The sequence below is a fragment of the Procambarus clarkii genome, chromosome 31, assembly GCF_040958095.1.
Source record: "Procambarus clarkii isolate CNS0578487 chromosome 31, FALCON_Pclarkii_2.0, whole genome shotgun sequence".
In the NCBI taxonomy this organism is placed as follows: domain Eukaryota; kingdom Metazoa; phylum Arthropoda; class Malacostraca; order Decapoda; family Cambaridae; genus Procambarus; species Procambarus clarkii.
In genome coordinates, this window is record NC_091180.1 from 10774894 (window position 1) to 10791906 (window position 17013).

At 43.1% G+C, this 17013-nt stretch overlaps 1 protein-coding gene across 6 annotated transcripts in view; it reads left to right on the forward strand.

The window, feature by feature from the left end:
* The window catches only part of LOC123758604 (mediator of RNA polymerase II transcription subunit 15), a 55340-nt gene that overhangs the window by 21002 nt on the left and 17325 nt on the right, over window positions 1-17013 (forward strand). For all 6 annotated transcript variants that reach the window (XM_045743051.2, XM_045743050.2, XM_045743049.2 and 3 more), the window contains 2 exons: window positions 11127-11892; window positions 12867-13096. In XM_045743051.2, coding sequence (XP_045599007.2) covers window positions 11127-11892; window positions 12867-13096 — 996 coding nt within the window. The remainder of the gene's footprint in view (window positions 1-11126; window positions 11893-12866; window positions 13097-17013) is intronic.

The following is a 17013-nucleotide window of genomic DNA, read 5'->3' on the forward strand; positions in this document are numbered from 1 at the left end:
TGGGAACATCAGATCATTTGGAAATGCATTGGACGAGGGAGTGGGATATGGATGGGAGGACAAGGGGATGGGAGAGTTGGGGATGATGGGGGAAGAGGGGATGGGGGAGTGGAGAATGGTGGGGAGGGCAAGGGGACAGGGGACGGGGAAATGGAAGGGAGGACGAGGGGACGGGGGAGTGGGAGATTGTGGAGAGGATGAAGGCATGGTTGGGAGGACTAGGGGATGGGGGAGGGAAGAATGGTGGGGAGGACGAGGCCATGGAGGAGTGGGAAATTGTTGGGAGGACGAGGGGACGGGGTTTGGGGGGAATGGAGGGGAGGACTGGGGAACAGGGGAAGGTAGCTGTGGCAGGGTACAGCTAGTCAATATAAATAAAAATGGAAATGTTCGTTTGTTCAAAATCGCTAATCTCCAAAAGTTCTTCACCGATTGCTTTAAAATTTTCACACAATGTTCCATTCGCATCTCGCCAGGTTTTTATTTACATACTATATAGATGTCACGTCTGTGACGGTAAAAAAAACATGCTTTTTCTGAAAAAAACTATGTTTTTCATGTGAGGGAGATCCTCGAAACCTCTTTACCGATTGCTTTGAAATTTTTACACAACATTGCATTCGAATAGGCGTGTCTTTTTATATATCTACTATATACATGCCTTATCTGTGACAGTAAAAAACATGTTTTTTTTTTTAAACAGTGCCATCTGTTGGACGTAGGAGCAACACAAGCTGTAATCTCCAAAAGTTCTTCACCGATTTATTTGAAACTTTGACACAATCTTGCATTCGAATAGACGCGTATTTTATATACTTACTTTATTGATGCCACCCCTCTAACAGGTATAAACATGCTTTTTTTGTAAAACAGCGCCATCTGTTGAACATAATAGCAACATTCACGCTACACTAATTATGTCACGAATTATATTTCAATGTTTCCGATTGCATTGATAAATTTTATTTTCATATATTTCGATTTATTTTATATTTTATTGTTTTATTTTGTGAGACATTGTGTTGGAATTGAGGTGTGTTGTTTACCATACCATTCATTTCGTAAGTATAAGTATAGATGCCACACCTGTGACAGGTAAAACTATGTTTTTCTTGGCAAACAGCGTCATCTGTTGCATGTAAGAAAAACACACATGCTATGCTAAATATGTTACAATTCCATATCAGTGTTTGTGATTGCATTGATAAATTGATTTTTCAGAGATTTTTACTTATTTTCATTTTGATTTAATTATTTTGTGTGAATTGCATGAGTATAGTTTATTTTTTTATTTTTTTCATATTTTCATTTCATTTTTTAACTGTTTTTCTTATATTTCAGTGATGGGAACAACAGATCACTTGATAATCCCAATTTTCTGATGGGAACATCAGACCATTTGGGAAGGCATCGGACGAGGGAGTGGGGAATGGTGGGGAGGACAAGGGAACGGAAGTGAAAGATGGTGGGGAGGACGAGGGGACAAGGGAGGGGGTAATGGTGGGGAAGGACGAGGGGACGAGGGAGTTTGGGATTGTGGGGACGAGGGAATGGAGGAATGGAGGATGGTGGGGAGGATAAAGGGACAAGGGAGTGGGGCATGGTGGGAAGGAAGAGGGGATGGTGGAGTGGGGAATGGTGGGGAGGCCTGGGGGACAGGGAAGGTTGCTGTGGCCGGGTACTGCTAGTTCATAATATATATAAAGGATTTAGATTCAGGTTTGAGCAGCAATATTTACAAATTTGCCGATGATACAAAAATCGGGAGGGAAATTAACACAGAAAAAGACTCACAATGACTTCAAGACGATCTAAATAGGGTTTTGAAATGGTCATAAGATTGGCAGATACAGTTTAATGCTGACAAATGTAAGGTTTTGAGGTTAGGTATTGATGATAAGAGTTACAAGATACGAGCTAGATGGTGTTGAGATTGCGACGTCAGATTGTAAATGAGATCTGGGAGTTATGATTAGAAGGAATTTAAAGCCAAAAAATCATTATATAAATGTTCGTAATATGCCAAATAGTGAGTCTTTCCCTGTCCCTTCAGTCCAACCTTCCCTGTCCCTCAGTCCTCCCAACCATTCCCCACTCCACTATCCCTTCTTCCTTCCCACCATTCTCCATTCCCCCATCCTCTCGTCCCCACCATTCGAAACTCCCCCGTCCCCTCGTCCTTCCCCACCATTACCCCCTCCCTTGTCCCCTCGTCCTCCCCACCATCTCTCACTTCCGTCCCCTCGTCCTCCCCACCATTCCCCACTCCCTCGTCCCATTCCTTCCCAAATGGTCTGATGTTCCCATCAGAAAATTGGGAATATCAAGTGATCTGATGTTCCCATCACTGAAATATAAGAAAAAAAGTTAAAAAATGAAATGAAAATATGAAAAAATAAAAAAAATAAACTATACCCATGCAATTCACACAAAATAATTAAATCAAAATGAAAATAAGTCAAAATCTATGAAAATCAATTTATCAATGCAATCAGGAACATTGAAATGAAATTGTAACATATTTAGTATAGCATGTGTGTTTCTCTTACATGCAACAGATGGCGCTGTTTGTCGAGAAAAACATAGTTTTACCTGTCACAGGTGTGGCATCTATACTTATACTTACGAAATGAACGGTATGGTAAACAACACAGCTCAATTCCAACACAATGTCACACAAAATAAAACAATAAAAAATAATTTTTTTTAAGAAGAATGAAACGATTCTTCGCGGCGGGGATCGTATTCCAGGGACCTGCCCGAAACACTACGCGTACTAGTGGCTCTACAAGAATGTAACAACTCTTGTATATATCTCAAAAAAAATAAATAAATAAATAAATAAATAAATCGAAATCTATAAAAATAAAATTAGTCAATGCAATCGGAAACATTGATGGTACAGATGTCACAGACGTGACATCTATATAGTATGTATATATAAAACTGGCCAGATGCGAATGAAACATTGTGTGAAAATTTCAAATCAATCGGTGAAGAACTTTTGGAGATTAGCGATTTTGAACAAACGAACATTTCATTTTTATTTATATAGATGTTTGTCAAGATGAATACGAATGACATTTGCAATTATCGATTCAAGTAACATTCCCACAATAGACGTTAGGCTAATTGGCCGATAGTTTGTCGTAAGTGAACTATCTCATTTCTTAAAAATTGGTGACAACATTAGCAACCTTGCATGACTCTGGAAACCCGCCTGACTAATGATTTATTAAATATAGTAGATAATGGCTCGCAAAGCTCTTCATTGCATTCCTTAAGCACATTGGCAAACACTTCGTCTGGTCCTGGGGATTTGTTTCGCTTGAGTTTCACTATTTGTTTAATAACATCCTCCATGGTAACTGCTAAACTAGTCAACCTGTCCTCGTCCCCACCCACTGTGGGGGTTTTCTATTTTGCTTTCCCGACTGCAATGCGTACGTCGCCAATGTACATGTGGCAGACGCTTCACGAAACTGTCGGAATCAGCAGAGAAAATACGAGAGCAACTGTACAGGGCCTGGGAGCAAGGTCGAGTTAGAGTCCTTGAGGGTCTCTTCTCAGACTAGCCTCACCTGGTCCTGCTCCACGTTGATCGTTGGAATCTCTTCAATAATTTAACACTTTAAGGGACTCCTAGGGTCCTCATCACATTTATAGTTTAGTGAATATAGGCAGCTCGGTGTTGAAGACACCTGGAGCTGAAGGCTTAAGTAAATAGTTGGCAGTATTCAGAAGTAGTTCAACGGAAACACCGCATAAAGCTTAACAGTAGTTTATTTACTAACTTAACCACTAATACAAAGGGTGCTTGATTTACTTTAGATTGGCGTCAGAAAGGCTATGGTTGTATTAGCGAGACTCTTGACGTCTGGCTAATCGATTCGGATCCACTCGTGGAGAAACACCTAACTTAACACAATTGACAGCCAATCATTAACACAGCAAACCTAACTGCCTGTGTGCAAAGGGATCACAAGAGTTCCAACCGGATACTCGGGTAATGATGATGCGCAATAAATTACAATGGCACTGTCAATGGGACAGGCAATAACATGCACAATAATAATATCACACAATAACTAAATGTGTGGTGTATGTGAAGCTCACATTCACAGACGAGTGTAATGTGATACCACACAGATAAACACGCATACACCGTCGGGTGTCTTGGTCTCCACCTAAACCTGTGTCAGGTATGAGAAGGTGAGAACTGGGGTTGATTCCTCAGATCAGCACAGTTCTTGTACTTACAGGTAGGCTACCTCTCTTATTCACTCACTCACTCAGGCACATTTATGCAAGAACTCGTAGGTGGCCTGACAGCTGGTTGTGCTCGGCGACAGGCTTTCCCACAAACTGTACTTGACACGGAGGGTACTCGCAGGAGGGCGCGCTGTATGTCTAACAGACATACGCACACACTTGGTGGCACTGGCGGTGAGTAAGGTGGTGACGTCACGTGGTACAGTGAGGCAGGGCGGGGACGGCTTGAGGCTGCTACATGCTCTGGACAGTGGCGGCTGCAGGTTATATGGTACCATGCGGGTACACTGTGGTAAAGTCACATCCAGGTTACTTAGGCAGCGGCACTCCTTAGTTCACTCTAGGTCACTCACAACGATCTCAATTTGTCACCAGGGGTTACCTGATACCAGTCTGTTTCGCTCTGGTGATTTGTCACTAGGCTTCTAAACAATAACAGTCTCCGTGGTGTAGTGGTAAGACACTCGCCTGGCGTTCCGCGAGCGCTATGTCATGGGTTCGTATTCCTTAACTGTAGCCTCTGTTTAACGCAACAGTAAAATGTGTACTTGGATGAAAAAACGATTCTTCGCGGCAGGGGATCGTATTCCAGGGACCATAGGATTAAGGACGTGCCCGAAACGCTACGCGTACTAGTGGCTGTACAAGAATGTAACAATTCAGTCTATTGGCCGATAGACAGAACAGGACACGTCCTCTATGTACTGGCTTCCTCACGTGAATGCCCTTGCATGAGAATGCAGGGTTCTCGTGGGACACACACAAGGGATTACAGTTGACCAATGGCGTTTCAGCAAAAGAGCGGGAACCAATCATAATGATCGATCCATGATCAGTAGCAGAGGTGACGTCATGAACACGTCACAGTTGTTATTCTCCATCGCGCTGGTTGAGGCTGACCCCAGAGGTCAGATCTGTTGCTTCGCTGGCGTCCCCTCTCTCTCTCACGCTTCACACCAGCCAATGTACTTTCTGACCCTGTGGCATGGATGCTTAACTTCCCTGTATCTATTCCTTGCCTGGACATACGGCGGCCTCCGTATTATAAACGTATTCCTGGTTAAATGGGCATCCTGGAGATACCCAACATGACAATTTACAATCCAGGGTTAGCAGAGATAGGGCTTATGCATGAGATCGGTGGACTGTGCTCATGTCAGCTGTGGGATAATCTTGAGAGACCATCCACTCACACCCACATAGACTTGTTCGGCTGAAGGCATAGAGTTAAGTTCTTCTTTAGTAAATACAGAGATTAAAATATTCATTAAAAATACCACTCATCTCTTCGTCGTTATTAGTTATCTGACCTGTTCCTGTTTTTAATGGAGCTATCTTTTCCCTAATTTTTGTTCGGTACAACTGCAAAAAACTTTAAGATTTGCCTTCGCTTGCCCTGCTATGCGAACTTCATAGTGTCTTTTTGCCCTCCTTATCTCTTTCTTACCATATCTAACCAGCTGGACGAATTCTTGTTCTAAACTGACTTCCCATTGTTTATCCTTTTGTAGTACGATGTCTTTTTACCTATAAGGTTCTTCTGATCGTTTGTTATCCATTTTGGGTCATTAGTATTCGATCTATTCAATTTCTATGGTATACTACGTTCTTGTACTTTGCTTAGTATATTTTGAAATAAGTTTTATTTTGAATCCACATCGAAATCCCTTTCAACATCACCCATCGCTGGGTTCCCATCTCATTCCAAGACCGCCCCACCCCCGTGCCCAAGACTTTCCAATCTATTTCACCCAAAAATATTCTTAGGTTATTAAAATCAGCTTTTCAAAAATCTGGCACTTTAACTGAATTTTCCCCTACAAATCTATTTCATTCTATACTAAATCTGATTTCTTTGTGATCACTGTTCCCTAGCTCACTCCCTATTTCGATGTCATTAATTTGTGTTTCCTGTTAGTTAATACTAAGTCTAAAATATTATTTTCCCGCGCTGGTTCTTTAATGTGTTGCGTAAAAAAGCAATCGTCACTTAATTTTAGAAAATCTTCTGCTTCATTATTCTTGTTCTGTTAAACCAGTTTATTCCACTAAAATTAGTCATCCATGACGCAAATACTGCTAGACCTAGATGCTCTAGATATTTCATCCCATAGATGCTTTGCTTCCATTCTAAGTTTGGTAGCCTGTATATAACTCATATTATAAAATTATTTTCTTTTTCGTTTAACTCTAGCCAAATAGTTTCTCTGTGTGGCTTTGTTTTGATTTCCTCTTTGAGACTACGTTTCAGATTTTCCCTAACATATATGGCTACTCCCCCTCATCTAATATATCTGTCTGTGTGAAATAGTTTAAATTCATTTATTTGATATTCAGCTAATAGTTCTCTATTTTCTACATTCATCCATGTAACGTAATGATGACAGAGTTACAAGATACGAGCTAGATGGTGTTGAGATTGCGAAGTCAGATTGTGAAACTGATCTGGGAGTTATGAACAATAAGAATTTAAAACCAAAAACTCAATAAAAAAAATGTTCGTAATAAGGCAAATAGGACACTGGTATTTATTAATCGAAGCGTTAGTAACAAGACACTGGTGTTGTTTTTTAGCTATATCTTGCTCTGGTTAGGCCCCATTTAGATTATGCAGTTCAGTTTTGGTCGCCGTACTATAGAATAAATATAAATTCACTAGAACGCTTCCAGGGTAGGATGACAAAGTTAATCCCGCAAATTAGAAACCTGTCATATGAAGTAAGATTGAAAAAGCTTAAATTACATTCTTTATAAAGGCGAAGAATTATGGGTGATATGATAGAGGTGCACAAGTGGATGAATGGTCATAACAAAGGCGATATTAATAGGGTATTAAAAGTATTACATAAGAACATAAGAACAAAGGCAACTACAGAAGGCCTATTGACCCATACGAGGCAGCTCCTATTTATAACCACCCAATCCCACTCATATACTTGTCCAACCCGCGCTTGAAACAATCGAGGGACCCCACCTCCAGCACCTTACGCGGTAATTGGTTCCACAAATCAACAACCCTGTTACTGAACCAGTATTTACCCAAATCTTTCCTAAATCTAAACTTATCCAATTTATACCCATTGTTTCGTGTTTTGTCTTGTGTTGATACTTTTAATACCCTATTAATATCCCCTTTGTTATGTCCATTCACCCACTTGTAAACCTCTATCATGTCACCCCTAACTCTTCGCCTTTCCAGTGAATGCAACTTAAGCTTTGTTAATCTTTCTTCATATGAAAGATTTCTAATTTGGGGAATTAACTTGGTCATCCTACGCTGGACACGTTCAAGTGAATTTATATCCATTCTATAATATGGCGACCAAAACTGAACTGCATAATCTAAAGGGGGCCTAACTAGAGCAAGATATAGCTTGAGAACCACACCAGGTGTCTTGTTACTAACGCTGCGATTAATAAATCCAAGTGTCCGATTTGCCTTATTACGAACATTTATGCATTGATCCTTTTGTTTTAAATTCTTACTAATCATAACTCCCAGATCCCTTTCGCAATCCGACTTCGCAATCTCAACACCATCTAGCTCGTATCTTGTAACTCCATCATCATTACCTAGCCTCAGAACTTTACATTTATCAGCATTAAACTGCATCTGCCAATCCTTTGACCATTTCAAAACCCTATCTAGATCAACTTGAAGTGATAGTGAGTCCTCCTCCGAATTAATTTCCCTACCGATTTTCGTATCATCGGCAAATTTGCAAATGTTGCTACTCAAACCTGAATCTAAATCATTTATATATATTATAAACAACAGAGGTCCCAGGACAGAGCCCTGAGGTACTCCACTAACAACATTATCCCACTCTGACTTAACCCCATTTATACTAACTCTCTGTTTCCTTTGGAATAGCCATGCCCTAATCCAAGTTAATATAGCACCCCCAATACCATGAGCTTCTATTTTTTTAATTAGTCTTTCATGTGGCACTGTATCAAAAGCTTTGCTAAAGTCAAGGTACACAACATTACAATCCTTACCACTATCAACTGCCTCAACTATGCTGGAATAAAAAGTTAGCAAATTTGTTAAACATGAACGGCCATTTGTAAAACCATGTTGCAACTCATTTATTAATTTATGTTTTTCAAGATGGAGACGAATTGTATTTGCAATTATTGATTCGAGTAACTTTCCCACAATAGACGTTAGGCTAATTGGCCGATAGTTTGACGCAAGTGATCTATCTCCTTTCTTAAAAATTGGTACCACATTAGCTACCTTCCATGACTCTGGCACTCTGCCTGACTCTATTGATTTATTAAATATGGTAGACAGTGGCTCGGAAAGCTCCTCTTTGCATTCTTTAAGCACCCTGGCAAACACTTCATCTGGCCCTGGGGATTTGCTTGGTTTGAGTTTTACTATTTGTTTAAGAACATCCTCCCTGGTAACTGCTAAACACGTCAACCTGTCCTCGTCCCCACCCACATAGACTTGTTCGGCTGAAGGCATATTGTTAAGTTCTTCTTTAGTAAATACAGATATAAAATATTTGTTAAAAATACTACTCATCTCTTTGTCATTATCCGTTATTTGACCTGTCTCAGATTTTAATGGACCTATCCTTTCCCTAGTCTTAGTTCGATATAACTGAAAAAACCCTTTAGGATTTGACTTTGCTTGCTCTGCTATGCGAACTTCATAGTTTCTTTTTGCTTTCCTAATCTCTTTTTTAACAATTCTAACCAGTTGTATGAATTCCTGTTCTAACCTGACTTCCCCATTCTTAATCCTTTTGTACCAAGCTCTCTTTTTACCTATAAGGTTCTTTAAATATTTGTTATCCACTTTGGGTCATTAGTATTCGATCTATTCAATTTGTATGGTATACTACGTTCCTGTGCTTTGTTTAGAATATTCTTAAATAAGTTATATATTAAATCCACATCGAAATCCCCTTTTATGTCACCTGTCGCTGGGTTCCCATACCCCATACCCAAGACTTTCCAATCTATTTGACCCAAAACATTTCTTAGGCTATTAAAATCAGCTTTTCGAAAATCTGGCACTTTAACAGAATTTTCTCCTACAGGTCTATTCCATTCTATGCTAAATCTGATTACTTTGTGATCACTGTTCCCTAGCTCACTCCCTATTTCGATGTCATTAATTTGTGTTTCCCTGTTAGTTAACACTAAATCTAAAATATTATTTTCCCGCGTTGGTTCCTTAATGTGTTGCGTAAGAAAGCAATCGTCAATTAATTCTAGAAAATCTTCTGCTTCACTATTCCCTGTTTTGTTCACCCAGTTTATTCCACTAAAATTAAAGTCACCCATGACATAAATACTGTTAGATCTAGATGCTCTAGATATTTCATTCCATAGATGCTTTGCTTCCATTCTGTCTAAATTTGGTGGCCTATATATAACTCCTATTATAATATTATTTGCTTTTTCGTTTAATTCTATCCAAATAGTTTTTGTGTGTGGCTCAGTTTTGATTCCCTCTTTGAGACTACATTTCAAATTGTCCCTAACATATATGGCTACTCCCCCTCCTCGTCTAATATATCTATCTGTGTGAAATAGTTTAAATCCATTTATCTGATATTCAGCTAATAGTTCTCTATTTTCTACATTCATCCACGTTTCGGTAAGTGCAATAATATCTATTTTTTATGTGCAGACAAGAGCATTTAATTCATTAATTTTATTTCTTAGACTTCTACTGTTAGTGTAATATATCCTAAGTGAATTGTTATTTTGAGGCCCTTTTCTTTCCCCTGATCATTTTGCCAATTCTTTTCTCCCACGAACACATACTTTTATTACCTCCTTCCTCCAAATCAATTCCCATACCACTATCTACTAACAGTTTAAACCCAAACAAACACCTCTAACCACTGGTTCCAACGAGTTCACAACAGCAACAACCCCAGTCCTCGATAGATGCACCCCATCACGAGCATACATTTCATTTCTTCCATAGAAGCGTTCCCAGTTGTCTATGAAAGATATTGCATTTGATTTGCAATATTTTTCCAGCCGGCAATTGACACCAAGTGCCCTCGACATCCATTCATTTCCCACTCCCTTTCTTGGAAGAATGCCACATATGATCGGGATTCCTTCCTTGCTCCTAACTAATTCAATGGCTGTCCTGAATCTCTGTATTAGTTCCTCACTCCTAACTCGCCCAACATCATTACCCCCTGCACTAATACAAATAATGGGTTTGTTCCCATTTCCCGTCATAATATCATTCATGTTTTCAACAATATCACCAATTCCATCTCCCGGATAGCAAACCCTTAATCTGTTCCCCCTATCTCTGGCACAAAACGTTCTGTCTAAATACCTCACCTGGGAATCTCCCACAACCAAAATTCGCTTCGGTACCGCCCTAACTTTCTGAGCAGCCTGAGGGGCCTGAGCTCTGCCGTTCCTCGCTGATTTTCTCGCTGCAGGCGCACTACAGCACTCGTCCTCCAACACGGCAAATGAATTTGCCGTCCTTAGGGCGTCTGTAGGCGGCCTTGTCAAGGTCTTCTTAAGACCCCTGTCTTTCACTACTCTCCACGATGAGGTCTCGTCAACACTGGTCTCCTCCTTCGTTTCCTCTCGAAGTCTCAGCCGTCGTACCTCCTCCCGCAGGGAATCCATCTCTGCTCTCAGAGCTCCAACCAAACTCACCAAATCATTAACTAATCCTTCCATTATTGCAATAATAATGTTACTCCAGAGCTCCAGCTAACACAACCTCTCACTGTGACAGCACCTGACTTATTGATTGGTTGTAAATAGTAGCTGCCTCGTATGGGCCAATAAGCCTTCTGCAGTTGCCTTTATTCTTATATTGTTATCATATACTCTGGCTGGTCATACAGGTACGTGCTGGCTCACCTCAGAGACCTGGTGAGGCTGAAGGCGGTCCACAAGGGCGAGACGCAGCGGCCGCTACCTCAACCCCCACTTACCCCAGGACCACTTACCCCAGAACCACTTACCCCAGGACCACTTACCCATCAACAGCAGAAGCACGAGCAGAGGCAGCAGAAACTTCTGCGGAAGGAGGAACACAGACAGCAGAAGGAGGAACACAGACAGCAGAAGCAGGAACACAGGCAGCAGAAGGAGGAATACAGGCAGCAGAAGCAGCGGCAGAAGGAGCTGATCAGGCAGCATAGGGTGCAACAGAAGGAGCGACTGAGGCAACTAAGAAAGGAAGAATTTCAACAAATACGTAAGAAGCCGCCCCCACCACCACCCACACCACCGCCGTGTCCCCCCACTCAGCCCCCACGCTACCACACCAGACTGGTGATCCTCCGCAGCCCCAAGAACCCTGCCCCACAAAAACCATCACAACCTGGTCAACTTACACACGCTCCAGGGCGGTTATACCCCAATCTCTTCGACACGTCACCTTCCTGCGGTAGTGAAGTGCTCTGTCACACTTCTGCTGTGCCTCCTTCAGCGGTGGGGGGCAGGGGGGCGGGCGGTCTGCCCCCTGCAGGTGTGGAGGAGAACTCTGTGAGTGTCCAGCCTTCAGCGCCGCCGTTAGTAGGGTGTCTGGTGGACATGTGGTGCAGGACCTGTGAGGTGCCTGCCAGAGCTACCTGTACGGCCCATCACCTCACACCTCTACTGAAGGTGGGTTGGTGCCCCTCTACTCCTCTCTCTCCCTCTCCCTCTCCGATCACGACTCTCGCGGTACCTCACCTCAATATTAACAGCATCATTTCTCATCTTCCTCACCCACCCATCTCTATGGGGGTGATCTCTCACCTCTATATCACCTACTTGTCTAAAAGCATCTTCTCTTGCAATTTTTTCCCCGTCTCTCTAAGAATAATTTCTGGTTTCTCTCACTTTTGCATATCGCTAATAGCATTGTCTCTCGTCTCTCATATACTTGTATAGCAGCGTCATATGGCGTTTCTCTCTTCTCTCCCTCTATCTCCCTGCAAAATATTTCTCTCTTGCCCAGCATCATCCCTCGTCTCATTCAGCGGCATCTGTCATCACTTCCAGCATCATCTCTCGTCACTTCCAGCATCATCTCTCATCACTTCCAGCAACATCTCTCATCACTTCCAGCATCATCTCTCATCTCTTCCAGCATCTATCGTCTTCCAGCATCATCTCTCGTCTCATCCAGCATCATCTCTCATCTCTTCCATGATCACTCGTCTTCCAGCATCATCTCTCGTCACTTCCAGCATCATCCCTCGTCTCATTCAGCTGCATCTGTCATCACTTCCAACATCATCTCTCGTCTCATCCAGCATCATCTCTCATCACTTCCAGCATCATCTCTCATCCCTTCCAGCATCTCTCGTCTTCCAGCATCATCTCTCGTCTCATCCAGCATCATCTCTCATCTCTTCCAGCATCTCTCGTCTTCCAGCATCATCTCTCGTCTCATCCAGCATCATCTCTGATCACTTCCAGCATCTCTCGTCTTCCAGCATCATCTCTCGTCACTTCCAGCATCATCTCTCGTCTCTTCCAGCATCATTTATCGTCTCATCTGATCTTCCAACCTCTTTGCCTGCGAGGTTTTCCGCTGAGCATTTCATCTTCTGATAGTTAGCTCTTTGCTTGACCGGCGCTCACTTCCCCAGGGCGAGGAATTTGAGTGGATAGAACAGCAGCAGCAGCAGGAGAGGTCGAAAATACAGCAGGAGAAGCAGAGGCAGCAGGAGCAGCAGCAGCAGCAGGAGGCAGAGCAGAGGCAGGAGGAGCACAGAAGACAACAACAGGAGGAAAAGGACCTGAAACTGGCCCTGATGCTGGCTGGGGTGACCATTCAAGACTTCAACAACAGTCAAGTCCTCACTTCCCACACTGACAGGTTTCAAGTGCTTTAACATTATTATTATTATTATTATTATTATTATTATTATTATTATTATTATTATTATTATTATTATTATTATTATTATTATTATTACATTTATTTATGGCCAAACATGAAACCATATATGGTCACATATTTAAAATATTAGTGTTGTCTGGTGGTTATATAGATGAATGAGTTTTGTTCCTTTTTATTAATATCGGTTTAAGCAAAATATTGTCATGTCTTTGAAACACACACACACACACACACACACACACACACACACACACACACACACACACACACACACACACACACACACACACACACACACACACACACACACACACATATTAGTGTCGATGATGCCTTGACTTCGAGTAATCCATGTAGAATGACTGTGTGTGTGTGTGTGTACTCACCTAGTTGTACTCACCTAGTTGTGCTTGCGGGGGTTGAGCTCTGGCTCTTTGGTCCCACCTCTCATCTGTCAATCAACAGGTGTATAGGCTCAGGAACCTGTACACCTGATGATTGACAGTTGAGAGGCGGGACCAAAGAGCCAGAGCTCAACCCTCGCAATCACAACTAGGTGAGTACACACACACACACACACACACACACACACACACACACACACACACACACACACACACACACACACACACACACACACACACACAGAGTCATACTACATGGATTACTTGAAGCCAAGGCATCAACGAGGCAGGAAAGGATGGAGATATAAGATTTTGAGTTACAGGGGATCTTGAGATATATTAGAGCCAAGATGGCAGGGAATGAGGTGGAAATCCACCGCATTGGGCCTTACAACTGTACCAAGAAACGACCTGTCCTGGTACAGTTCACTAACGAAGAGGCAGTGGATTACATACTGCAACACAAACATTTACTCAGAGGTAGCGAAAACTATTACAACTTGTATATTGACAGATACATGACAAAAGATGAAAAGATAGCCCAGAGAGCGAGCCGACCTACACGACACAACTCTTCCCATTCAAGCGTAGTTACCCACCCGACCCGTGTTAACTGCTAACCAACCCACACCTGCTTCCCAGGTCACACCCTCCCCAAATTAGCCGTCCCATCCCTCGCCCCTGCTTATCTCCCCAACAACTCCCCTGTCCCCTCTGACCCTATTGCATTCAAACCCATCTGCTTCATCCCACATTCCAAGGACCCCCTCATCCCCTCAACCCCCAAACCCCGGCCACCCCTCACCCCTCCTCTGCCCCCCCTTCTTCCATGTGACCCCTTCCCCTTGAGAGGGGGTCACATGGATTCCCCCGTGGGGGATGGGGGACCGCCCCCACCACCTCTTCCTTCATTTCCCTCTTCCCCCATTCTGCCCCAATGCCCACATCTACTTCTGAGTTCCCCATGATTAATAAAGCCTCTCTCCCACACTCACTATCCATGCTCCATTCTCTCCTCTTTCCCCCCACCCCACCTCTCTATCCTTCTCCCCTCCCCCCCTGATCTCTCAACCTCTATCTGACTCTCAGCCTCATGCTACCTCTCAATCCCCCCTTTTGCCTCTCAGACCTTCCCTAATTTTCAGACCAAGCGTGCCCTTCCTACTCCAGACCTACCTACCCAGGCCTTACTACCCCCAGACCTTCCTACCTACCTTCCTAGATACTCAGACCCCATTCGCCCACCACGCACCCCATCCAGACCCCATTCACCCACTAGACACCCCCCTGGATCCCCCAGCCCCCATTCACCCCCCCAGACACCCCCCAGATCCCCCCAGATCCCAGAGAAATGGTGCATTCTGGTACCAGAGTTTCCAAAAAGAGTCTCAAGGTTTGGTACACCAATGGTGATGAGGTATCTAATAAAGCAGAAGAGATAAAAGAAAGAGTTAGTGAGGTAGATCCTGACATAGTTGCAATAGTGGAAACTAAAATAAATGGCATGATCTCAGAAGCAATCTTTCTAGAGGGGTACCAGGTGATACGAAAAGAGAGGACACAGAGACAGGGAGGGGGAGTGGTACTCCTAATATAGCGGAAATGGAAGTTTGAAGACCTGAGAAATCGGGGCACCAATGAGAGCACAAGCTCCATACATGGAACTCTGACAGCAGATGTGAAGAAGATTGTGATCTTAGTAATCTACAATCCCCCACCAAACAGTAGAAGACCCAGGCAGGAGTATGATGACAACAACAAGGCATGCATAAATGAACTTCAGAAGGCAGCAACATTGGCTCACAGAATAAGAGCGAAACTGCTGGTCATGGTGGACCTAAATCATGGAGAGATAAATTGGGAATCAAGGAATCCCCATGGAGGGGACGAAACGTGGGAAGGAAAGTTAGTAGATGTTATAGACAGGAATCTCCTAACACAACATGTTAAGGAAGACACAAGGGAAAGAGACACAAGAAAGAAAGACTGCAATCATTGCAGTCTCCGTGGTGTAGTGGTAAGACACTCGCCTGGCGTTCCGCGAGCGCTATGTCATGGGTTCGTATCCTGGCCGGGGAGGATTTACTGGGCGCAAATCCTTAACTGTAGCCTCTGTTTAACGCAACAGTAAAATGTGTACTTGGATGAAAAAACGATTCTTCGCGGCAGGGGATCGTATTCCAGGGACCATAGGATTAAGGACTTGCCCGAAACGCTACGCGTACTAGTGGCTGTACAAGAATGTAACAACTCTTGTAATTTGGAACATGAAATACCTCTAGGGGGCCAGTGACCATTGTATCCTAGCCCAGGACCATTGTATCCTAGTATCCATTATAGGGGCCTCGTAGCCTGGGTAGGGGCCTCGTAGCCTGGTGGATAGCGTGCAGGACTCGTAATTCTGTGGCGCGGGTTCGATTCCCGCACGAGGCAGAAACAAATGGGCAAAGTTTCTTTCACCCTGAATGCCCCTGTTACCTAGCAGTAAATAGGTACCTGGGAGTTAGTCAGCTGTCACGGGCTGCTTCCTGGGGGTGGAGGCCTGGTCGAGGACCGGGCCGCGGGGACACTAAAGCCCCGAAATCATCTCAAGATAACCTCAAGATAACCTATAGCCTTTGATTACATGATAGAATTCAAAGTTGTGACCAAGGGACAAGAGGTCTGGGAAAGGAGAGTTGACTACAGGAAAGGGGACTACAAGAGGATAAGGGACTATCTGGGAGAAGTGCAGTGGGAGGAAGAAATTAGAGGAAAAACAGTCCAAGATATGATGGACCTGGTCATACGGAAATGCCAGGAGGCCGAAAAGAGATTTATATCAACAGTAAAGCAAAAAAATAAGAAGGAATATAATAACCCATGGCTTAATAGACAGTGTCAGGAAGCAAAAACGAACAGCAGGCGGGAGTGGAGGAAGTACAGAAGACAAAGAACAGAGGACAACAGGATCAGATACAACAGACCTAGGAACGATTACATTAACATAAGAAGAGCATCGGAAAGAAATTATGAGAGCGATATTGCGATTAAAGCGAAAAAGCAACTTAAATTACTACACAGCCATATAAGAAGAAAAATGTCGGTGAACGACCAAGTGACACGACTAAGGAAAACATAGGGGGGCATATACTGAAAGTGACAAGGAAATCTGCGAGGCACTGAATGCCAGTTTATATGGAGTGTTCACAACCGAACCTTAGCAGCTCATTGTTAGAAGAGATTACCCTAGAAGCGAAACTATCAGACATAGAGGTGACAACAGAGGAGGTAATGAAACAGTTGACAACACTGGATGCAACTAAAGCGGTTGGACCAGACACAGTAGCACCGTGGATACTAAAAGAGGCAGCGCAGGCCCTCAGTGTTCCTCTGGCAATGATCTTTAATGAATTACTTATGTCGGGAGAATTGCTCAATTGCTGGAAGAGGGAAAATGTTGCACTGATTTTCAAGAAAGGTGATAGGGAGGAGGCACTTAACTATAGT